This window comes from Hippichthys cyanospilos, chromosome 11, assembly GCF_059441005.1.
Source record: "Hippichthys cyanospilos isolate Australia breed blue-spotted pipefish chromosome 11, RoL_Hcya_1.0, whole genome shotgun sequence".
Taxonomy (NCBI): domain Eukaryota; kingdom Metazoa; phylum Chordata; class Actinopteri; order Syngnathiformes; family Syngnathidae; genus Hippichthys; species Hippichthys cyanospilos.
In genome coordinates this window covers 19,705,337-19,716,591 of record NC_142379.1, presented here as the reverse complement: position 1 = coordinate 19,716,591, position 11,255 = coordinate 19,705,337, and the positions used below count along the sequence as shown (strand labels likewise).

Sequence of the window (11,255 nt, the reverse complement as noted above, 5' to 3'; positions counted from 1 at the left end):
AAAAAAAACAAAGGAAAAAGCAATATCCATGTAAGATGTGCTGTTGATGGTTTGCACATTGTGTAGATATCTTAATCATGAACTTGATGCATTCATGTATTTCTATCTAACAGTATGTGGACTTGAGTCTCCCCTGATCAAACAAGGGACAATTTAACTTGTAGTGACACTGTACTTTAAGGCAACTAGTTCCATCTCAAATTCTGTACTATTAAATTGGACCTTGAATTGGATCCCATATAAACTAATGTCAATGACACTTGTATCCAAGTGTGATTCACTTCCGGCCGGAAATGCGTATGCCGCTTGAAGAAATAATCGTCTTCCAGGTAAGTGAGTGGTGCGGCTCTCCAGGTGGCCGCGTCCAAGTTATGGTTGCTATCCGCGTGTCTGGTAGTTCATGTTGACCTCTTATTCTTTGTTCCAGCCCCCGCTTCTGGACCATCAAATTTCCACCTCCTCAGCTAGCTTATCAGACTGGTGTTGGCTGTTAAGTCTCCATGGCAACAGTGGTCTGTAAGCTGGCTGAAGTTGTGGGTCTTCAGCTGACTTTTACGTACTTGTAACGCGTGCACTGTACTAGGGTTAATGACCTGTTTGCATTTAACACTATTGAATGCTTAAAACCAATAAATTGATTGAAGTAATATGTATAATGTTGTTCTTTTGAAATTGTAGTACATAGATTGTATGTTGCACAAATACATTTATTTTGTTGCTCAAAGTACCAGCCATGACCAGTATTTATTTTTGGAATCCTCATTCTTAACTCTTTCAGTGCCAAGCGTTATCTGAAAAGGCAACCCAGAGAGTGCCAGCCGATTTCCAACACTTTGACGCATTTTTCAAGGATGACGGAATATTGTATTGTATGACGATGTTGACATTGATGGTACCATATGGGAGATTGGATTCCATTCTTTACCTTGGAAAAAAAAAAGTAACATTGTACCTTATTCCATTCTGTAGTAATCACTGTTTGAAACTAGGTGATTTGATTGACACCGAGCTACTTTGGACAAAATGAGGAAATGAGCTTTTTGTGACGCAATTTTTTTTAGCAGCACCTGAAACATCTCAACAGTCCTTCCATTCGATACAGCATGAACAAAAACAGTGAAAATGTGTTTTTGATGGCAAAATAACAAGTTTGAGTATGTATACAACTACATTATAACAGCCTTCAATCGGCAAAATATTAGGAGTGTCATCTATCCATTCAAAAAAAAACATACGTGATAAGAATTCTTGTCACTGGCACACAGGTTAAGCATTTTACATCAGTGGTTCTCATATGGAGGTCCGGTTACCCCTGGGGGTACTTGAAGGAACTCCAAGGGGTACTCAAGATTTTAAATCAAACAAAATAATCGAGTTAATTAAATGTTATACGTTCATACAATAAATGTTATGTCCAGTAGGTTATTCAATTTCATTATTTTTCAAAGCCAGATTGTCCCCCATACTTGAATGGTTCGACCCAACTTGTCACGTGCCACTTCTCGTTACCTGTCAAGTTAATGATTTATTTTTGTGAACAGAGCTCTACTATCATCCCAAAAGTTTAATATTTTTCTGCGGACAAATATTCATTCATAATTATATCTTTTTGAGGAAGGGTGATTTGTTGATTATATTTTTGTGGACAAATATTTATTAATAATGAAGTTAGTTTTATTTGTGTCAACACATCTTTAATGTAATCCCAAAAGAAGACGCTTTATGTAGAATATTTTTCTGTGGACAAATTTTTATTCATAATTTTTTCGTTTTGAGAACAGGTCTGACATTTTGTGTACTGTATTTTTTGTGGACAAATATTTATTAATAAGTAAATTATATATTTTTGTGAACAGATCTACTGTAATCCCAAAAATTGACGCTTTAGGTTTAATATTTTTCTGTAGAAAAATATTTATAATTATATCTTTTTGAAAATAGGTCTGACCTTTTATTTTCAGTACTTTTTGTGAACAAATATGAATTAATAATTTACTTGTTTCCTTTTGATAACAGATCTCTTTCATGATCCAAAAATGTATTCATAATTTTTTCGTTTTGAGAACAGGTCTGACATTTTGTGCATATTTTTGGTGGACATATTTATTAATAAATAAGTAAATTATTTATTTTTGTGAACAGATCACCAGATTAATTTATATATCTTAATAGGTCTGACCCTTTAATTATATTTTGTAGACAAATATTAGTCAGTTATTTGTTTCCTTTTGTTAACAGATCTCTTCCATGACCCAAAAGAGGACACTTTATGTTGAATATTTTTTGTTCGGTTCTAAAGTTGTAAAATAAAAAAATGATGGCATGTTTTTTTTTTTTGTTTTGTTTTGTTTCGTTTTTAAACCAAAAATGCTTTGCACTGGTTACAGGATACTTGGATGAAAACATATTTTACAGGAGGTACATGAGTAAAAAAGGTTAAGAACCACTGTTTTACATGACAAAAATTAACGAAAAAGCTAACCATTACAGCCCAGTTGACTGTAGCTAGAAATGATTTGTTCTGCAAATGTAAAATTTTCAAGGAAATCCTCCTCTGAGATGCCAAATTTTGCATACTGATGAATATAGGCCCTGCAATGAAAAAAAAAAAACAATTAGCATAACTTCCACTTAAAAAGATACATGACCTGAAAGGGCCTGCAACAAAAAACAATAACACTTAAAATTACTTTCACAAATAAAGAACATGGTAGCAAATGTGTGTTCATGGCAAGGTTTGTTCAAGGTCCCCAAATGTTTTCGCCAACAGTTCGAAAGGTTTTTCTAGCCGCGAGGAAATTTTGAAAATGTAAAATATTTCCTTGCAACATGGACAGTTGTAGATGAACTTTGTCCACCTTGAACCAACTCTGACGATGCAACATCAACTACCTTCGCAAGACTTGCGAACCGTGGAGCGCCTTTTTCTTTGGTTGTTTGACATCAAAGTGAATTGTCATTGGTGACGCAATACTCCTGCGCTAATGAGTGAAATAAAACAGATGATACCGCTAACAGTGTAGTCTTAAAAGAATAACAAAAGTTAAATATACCAGACATTGACGGCACATTACGCTATTTCATTTGTTGTTTATTTCTCACTGTCTCACTGAGTACCATTGTTGTACAGTATCTTTTTTTTTTTTTTTTTTTTTTTTACTTAATCCTATAGGAGGAAAACGTAGGGCAAACTCACCTGGCAGCAAACATATTCCAAGCTTTTCTCACCATGTCGTCCAAGGGTTCTATCAGCGCTTGGCTGTTGCTGACCAACGTAGCCATTTTTTCATATTTATTACATGACACGGGACATTTCCAGACGTTGAAAGCGTCTTTGGGTGGCAGCCATGAGCTGTACAGGGCTGCGTCGTTGAAGTTCGCTAGTATGGTAAGTATGGTAATTTGTATTCCCATGTTAGTTGTTTGAATGGAAAGCTGCTGGTTTTAAACACGCGTGTGTTGAAGTGTGATGTCAAACCTGTCTCTGCGCCGAACACGTCTTTGCCTCTCAGTATGAGCAGATTGGCCAAGGAAACATTGACGCTGGATCCGGTCAGACCTCTCGTCCGCCCCGAGACAGCCAAAGGACGCATCTGCCAGTTTATGCCTGCCAACAAATGTTTTATGTCACTTTTAACCGCTGACAAATGGATTTACAATGTCAGAATAGTGCCAAAAGGAGAGGGGTTGACTAATACCCACATAACTCAAAACCAGACCAATTTTCTCCATATAACTGTGTTTGAATTAAACTAATTTGAATGAGAAATAAGTAAGATCATGTCACTTAAAAGGCTTAAAATGACTATACATACCTTTGACAAGGGCTGCACAATTATGGCCAAAATAATAATCATGATTAGTCATCATGTTTGGTCCAACATTATTTATTGTCTTTTTATTTAAACAAGCAGTGTATAAACAAGGCTTGATCATTACAAATACTAATAATAAACTAAAATAAAGGAAATAATCAGAACAAATTCACGCCGCCCGAGACATGGCAAAAAATGGCACACAGGGCAACGCAGCTAACTTACTTGCTGAGTGGAAAAAAATAACCCTACTTAGAACGAAACACAATATTTACTTTTAAGCAAACTTTAATCAGCAGTCAAAATGTAATTTTTGGTCATTTCAAATGATTTTTTTCAGGATTTTTCAAATTGGGTCTCAATTGACAGCTAGCACAGTATATATTAGGAATGAGGTAAGAAAGTCAACACCATTTCACACTGGTAAATAATTTATTTAGGTGAGAAAAGTAGATGCTTTTGTCATGCAAACACGTGGGAAACATCCCCTGGTGGTAGGATGACAAAATGCTTGATTTGACTTGTTATCAAAAAAGTACTTGACATTTTAAATGTTAATTTTGCAGAGGATGAGCTTAATTAACCGTGGCAACCAATATCGTAATCGCGAAAAAAATTCGATTAATTGTGCAGCCCTACCTGTAACTCAATATAGTATGCATCTTAGCGTGTTTGCACTTTCCCCAAGCGCTGCCTTTTTGCCTCTTTGTTCAAGGCTGCGTAGGTAATATTTCCGGCAGACTTTGATGCATTATGAAAAGGAAAAGATGGCTTGACTAACAGCCCTTGAACATGTGCTTAAACAAGCCGGTTTGGATGTCGGCAGGTGGGGCGAGAAACAGTGAAGGGTAACATTCTACGCTCTGATTTCACAACAGTCATAACTTGGGTAAAGAACGTCCCAAGTAAGATGATCAGCAAATCATATCCAAAGACCTCCATTTCAAACAAACAGGACAGGTCTGAAGAGTGGAAGAGTAAGTAGAATGTTTGTGCAAATAACGAGAAGGAAGGAGAGGGCGTCCACGTACATGCACGCGTACATTGCCATGCACTTGTCTCCTATTTTTTTTGATATACGGTGAAGAAATGCATCTAAAAGTACCGTAATTTCATCTTTTTATGAACACACGTTTTGTAATTGGACAGCCATGATCTGCGTGACCACTGAAGTCAGGGGTACGCATTTTTGTAAAATTCACCCAAATTGAAGTAAAAAAAAAGGAGGGAGGTGTTCTTGTATACAAAGAAATGTGGTAATAGGGTGATAACACAACATTGTACATAAAGGAAGTGGAAAATTGAAATTTAAAACAATTGCTGGACTATGTGTACTAAAGAAATTTCACTTGTCAAGCTACTGGTCTAATGAAATCCATTTGTGTCTACACTTGCCTTCCTCCATCTTGGTGTTCGAGATTAGCATCTGGTGCAGGTGTTTGATCAGAGCTGACCAACTAAAACTGGTGAATGCGATGGAGGAACTTGGCATCTGGGGTATGGTGCTCATGCTGAGAAGCTTATACTCCGGGTGGCACGTGAGGGCGCTCACAAATTCACCTGAGGGGAAAGCAGAAATCACGTTCAACGACGGTTGGTTCCAGCCTGTAAATAATCCAAGGAAAGCAGTGCTGTTGGGCAAATTAGTTCTACGATGCTCGGTCCATTTTGTTAACACTACTTTAGCTAATTGCAACTCAATACATGTCTTAGCTCATAATTTAAAACATAAAGAAGTTAAAGCGTGACCGCATTTAAATATTATGAGCTCCTTGTATCTTGTGCATTATAGTTTATGTATTAGTTGTTTGAGATTTTCTAAGAAAAAAAAAATACATATAAATAATGTGTACTAGTTTATTTTCTGACCTTTCAGAGAATATGGCAAATTTAAAATTTAGCACTGTTCATTTTCATTATTTATGCTCCCATAATTATTAAACCCCTGGGGGAAATTTTGACTCAACATGGGCTTTTTGATGTGTTATATCAAAGGAAAAGCATAAAAAAAAAAACACAGGAAGGCTAAAATATTGCAGATTGTCAAAATATGACGACTTTGAATATGCCACGCTGCCGCCCCTTCTAAATGCTTTCAAATGGGAGGTCAAGAGGTACACCCTTTATGTGTCAAATTTAGCCCATGTCGGTCTCTTGAACTGCCATTAAAAATTGCAAATATTGCCAATTTTTGACAAATTGAAAACCCAATGTTTTATCATGCCTTTTTCACAATTTTTGGTTTCATCCTTTCAACTGCAACTCGTGAATGAGGCGCAATAGAATTTTTTGTGTTGGCAACACTCAGGGGTTAAAAAAAAAAAAAGATTCTGAGCTTAAAAAACTGCATCCATCTATTTTCTACAGCCGCTTATCCTCACAAGGGTTGCGGGCTTGAAGGTGCCTATCCCAGCTGGCTTCGGGCAATAGGCGGAGGACACCCTGAACTGGTTGCCAGCCAATTGCAGGGCACACAGAGATGAACTACCATTCACACATCAAATCACAGCTAAGAAATATTTAGCATGTCCAATTCACCTGTCATGCATGTTTTTGGAGTGCGGGAGGAAGCCTTAGTGCCCGGAGAGAGCCCACGCAGGCTCAGGGAGAACAGACAAACTTCTCGTAGGAAGGCCAGAGCCTGCAGGATTTGAGCTTGGGTCCCTTTAACTGTGAGGCGAATATGCTATTTACTGCATCACCGAGCCGCCCTTGATCTTAAAGAATTCAGTTATTTTAATACTTTATTAAAAAAAATATAAAAATCCATTTTAGATGGAATGGTGAGCAATTTTACATTGATTTTTAAAATTGCTTGTAGATGCTCCAAGCTCCACTGCTAGTACCCGAACAAAAATACTCAACTCACTTGGTAATCGTTTACAGTAATCCCTCGCTGTATCGCGGTTCATCTTTCACGGGTTCGCTGCTTCACGGATTTTTTACAGTGTGGGTATGTTTTACAGCGCATTGTGCTCTGGATCCTGATTGGCTCGGGGGCTTTACTGTTGTCTCTAAATAAAATATTGACGCTGTACTGTATTGGTTTTTCAATTGTCAATTTATTATAAAAGGCAAGAGGATCCAAAAGCTCGCTTTCGTCTCTCCTGTGTCTCTCCTCTAACTGCCCTGTGCGAACATGCTAGTAAGCACATTGATTGACAGCTTGCTCTCTGGGAGCCGATCACGTGACTCATAGGTGTGCCGAGAGCAAACACACACACTGTGTAGACAGACAGCAACGGAGAAATGCGCAGGTTTGGAAATCTGACTTTTATTTCTTTTATAATAAATTGAAATTTCAAGTGTATTGTTATGATTCATTTTAATTCAATGTCCGGGCATACCCGTTTATAAAAATCTTTTTGCGCAGAACAATGTGCGGGTTCAGGACGAGGACGCATAGCTGGGACTGTGAAATATGTGAGTGACAATGTTTCCAACTTTGTATTACTATATTAAAATGATTGTTTTAAACAAATTTGGGGCTTTAAAACAGGTTTTGATTTTTGGCTTTATTCTATAGTATTGCATTGTAAAATAATTAAAAATAACGCTGGCTACCTCACGGATTTCACTTTGCGCGTGTTATTTTTGGAACGTAATCCCCGCGATAAACGAGGGATTACTGTATTTGTAAAAAAGATAGACGGAGCAATTTTGTCAAAAGGAAGCGCCTTAATCCACTTCTTCATAGTTCATTGGTAGCAAGATGCAGGATTTTGTTGTAATGCATCCCTACGCTGAAAATAAGGCAATGTGTTTCTCACCCAGAGGATTCCTGCTGTAAACTCCGTTCGAGTCACTGATGAGCGCAGGCTGAAAGACGGAGCCCAATTGATGAGCGATCACCTTGTTGATATCAGCAAAGGAGATGTCTTTGATATGGAGTAGCTGACTGCAAATCTTATGCACCGTGTCGTTCTCGTGCACCAGGAGGCCATCCGACAACTGGTAGAGGTGACCCAGTGTCAATACAGAGTTGTAATTCTGAACAATCACCTAATAGGCAGAGAGCGGTTATTTCTTTGGAACAACACATTTCTCGCGCGTGCTCATCCAAGTCTTCGTACCTCACCTGTCCCGTACGGCCAAGTTAGGTGATTGACAATGAAGGATTTGGGGTAAGTGTCCCGCAGACACTGAGTGACATAAGTGCCCACTCCAGAGCCCGTCCCACCCGCCACACTCATCATGGCCAAAAAACCACATAGCCGGTCACACCGTTCCACCTCTCGCCGCAAGATGTCTTCCACCGCTTCTCTGTGACGGGGGCCGTGGATGCAAAATCTGCAGACAAGTTTGTAACTTTTTGAACCGGTGATATTGGGGAGGTCATGCATAATATCTTTTTTGAGACATTTTCAATCAACCAACAGTCATTCATGTTTTTGGATCGTGAGAAGAAAGAGCATCAGGAGAAAATGCAAAAACCCACACGGATGCCCGTTGCTGAGATTCAAACCCAGATCCTCAGAACTGTGAGACAGATATGTTAGCCACTCGAATACTGTTTACAATATAAACCCTGGGGGAAATTTTTGACACAACTCGGGCCTGTAAATGTTTTGGATGTGGGGTAGGAAAAGCGTACAAAAAAAACCACGAGGAGGCTAAAATATTGCGAGGACTGACATGATTACATGTCAACTTCCAATATGCCACAGTGCCCCCTTCTAAATGTTTGCAAATGGGAGGTCGAGAAATACATCCTAAAGGTGTCAATTTTAGCCCATGCCGGGCTAATTTACTGCCATTAAAAATTTTGAAAAATTGTCAGTTTTGGACTTATTGAAAACCCGATGTTTTAGCATGTATTTTCTCAGATTTTCGCATTACAGTGATCCCTCGCTCTATGGGAAATACGTGAGTGACAATGTTTCCAACCTTGATTACAATATTAAAACTATTGTTTTAAATAAAATTTGGGCTTTAAAGTATATTGTATATTGCATTGTAAAATTGTAAAAAAAAAGCTGACTACACGGATTTCACGTCCTATTTTTGGAACGTAACCCCCGCAATAAACGAGGGATCGCTGTAATCACATTTCACACTTAGGCCTTCAGTGATTAGAACCCCTATGCGCACATGTACGCATTACTGGGCTACACAGGCTATTTTTCAGAGCATTTAAACATCAATTAACCTGCATCAGCAATTAAAACTTAATAAGCAATAATAATTTGAAATTATTTGTCCACAGCGTTTTATGAAGTCCACCAAGAGCAGGCAAGCTTTAACAAGATCGTATGCTAAATTAAAAATGGCAACTTTATATAGATATCACGTCATGGGCATGGTGAGTTGGGAGGAGGAAGCAAGGGGACTCAAAAAATGCAGGAAAACTGAAAAATATGTGGCTCAAAAAAGGAAGTTTTAACACGGAAATGAGGCAGGACTGAACCGGGAGCAAAACTGGACAAAGTATCACCAGACAGGTAGACCAAATCAAACTAATGAGAATGCAGACAATAAAAGCAGACGCGAGTGGTATAGAAATATGAACAAAATCCCACAACAACTAAACCCAACCAAACATGACAATTGAATATGAATGACATAAAATGAGAAAAAAATATTAACTCACCCAAAACAGCGGTTCCAAAGTAATTTCAGTACAAAATCTATTCTTTTTTTTTCCTCAGAAAGACTTTCATGACTTACTTGTTGAGTTTGTCTTTAAGTTTAATTTCCAATATTAAATCCTTTTGTATTGACATGGACGCTAATGCGGAAAGTCGCATAGGTCCAATTGTCGTTTTGCTCTTCTTCAGCCATTGTGGGGTTTAAAAAAAAAAAAAAAAACATCCGCGGTTCTGGCTTCCATGTACCCTATGCTCATGAGCTAATGTTCACTGGTTGAGCAACATGCCCCCCCCCCTCCATTTTTTTCTTAAATAACTTTAACTACTTCCAACATTTAACATGGTGGATCAATATCCTTCCAGCAGTGAGTGTCCACTTACTTCTTGAAGGCGGTTTTATGGCTTATTTGGCTCTTTCAGCTGTCTAACAAAAATATGGGCCCGTACGAAATATGTCATTGCACAGAAGCCTTCAACTATTCAAGTGAAATCCTAGCGCCTCTTGACTCAAGCAGACATGAAGTCTGCCATGATGTCTGCATGGCAACACACGTTAGCTGAATTCTAATCGGCTAAAAACTCTACCCGAAAACTGCAGCATTTAGGAGGAGTTTAACCATTTGGAAAAGAACAGAATATGGAGAATCATTTTATATATAAAATATATATATTTAGTAAAAATATATTTAAAACAAAATTGACTTTTATTATAATTATTATAGTTTATTATATGTATGATAATGTCAAGTTATATTAGGCCAGCAGAAAAGGCCTTGCTGGCATATTCCACTGGCATATTCCCATCTGCGAAATCTGCAGCATTGAATAGCTGTATTGTTTTGTTTATTTTTTTCATCACAAAATAAAAATTCCTCGTAATACTGTACATAATACATATGTATAGATAGTGCGGATTCCACTGGACATTTCGAGGGATTAAAAGTAAAATATATATTTATATTTGACCACGTTATGACCTTTTTAAAGTCAGCCAAAGTTTGGTGATAACAAGGCCTGGTCAGTGAAAAATCCAAAAACACCCAGGGGTTAAAATTCGTTTGTTAACGATTGCATTTGTCGTGTGTAATTTTCACTTTCTGCAAATGTCATGAAAATGAAAGGGACCTCACCCATTTGCCCAGTTGTTCCCACTCCCCTGCCTCTGGTTGAAGCTTGATGCATCGTCATACTTCCACTTGCCAGATTTGGCTGTTTTGCTGATATTCTGCTTGATGACTTTTGGCTCCATGTCAATCAGCACAGCCCTGGCAACAAGGTCTACATCAAAAATGAAAAAAAAAAATGTACATTTGTATTTTGAGTGTAAAGTATATATTTTGAGAGACAAACCCTGCGACAGTGGGAAGTGAGATGTTACCTCCAGCCTCATTTTGATGGAAGAAGCGTTCACAGCTGGCCATAGCGTATGTTTTCCCCTGAGACGCCTGAGCGTCAGTATAGATCGTGTCAAACACTTCCAAACCCACCTGGTTGCCGCACTGACCGAACTGGACCGTTACCACCGACATTGTTTCATCAAAGTTAAGTTTTAGAACTAATCAATTGGCTACTCCCAACTACGGTGCCATGTCTGAATTTCGAAATCAAGTATTGTTTAGTTGCTGCCGCCTTGACAGCGGATTTCCGGCACGCGATTGTTGGATTTTCAAAATAAATGCATTGTAGTCTTTGCTATGCAATGTGAAGGTGGGATTTTTTTTTAAATATTTTTTTTTAAACTAATCTTCAAGTTAAAAGTCTATTGTAGGGAAATCATTATTTTGAAATCAAAACATGTGGCTATTTTTGTTGTTGTTTATTGTCTCTAATTACTTTTTTTTTAAAATTCCGA

At 37.9% G+C, this 11,255-nt stretch overlaps 1 protein-coding gene across 1 annotated transcript; it reads right to left on the bottom strand.

Annotated features, from left to right (window-relative positions):
* Positions 1-45: 45 nt before the first annotated feature.
* tubd1 (tubulin, delta 1) lies at positions 46-11,087 on the bottom strand. The gene is made up of 8 exons (XM_088427676.1): positions 10,782-11,087; positions 10,534-10,681; positions 7,889-8,105; positions 7,586-7,817; positions 5,211-5,375; positions 3,479-3,607; positions 3,197-3,380; positions 46-2,592 (listed from the first exon to the last, which is right to left on the bottom strand). Exons 1-8 carry the CDS (start codon positions 10,930-10,932, stop codon positions 2,478-2,480), a joined length of 1,341 nt encoding a protein of 446 aa, XP_088283802.1. The 5' UTR covers positions 10,933-11,087; the 3' UTR covers positions 46-2,477.
* Between the last annotated feature and the right edge of the window lie 168 nt (positions 11,088-11,255).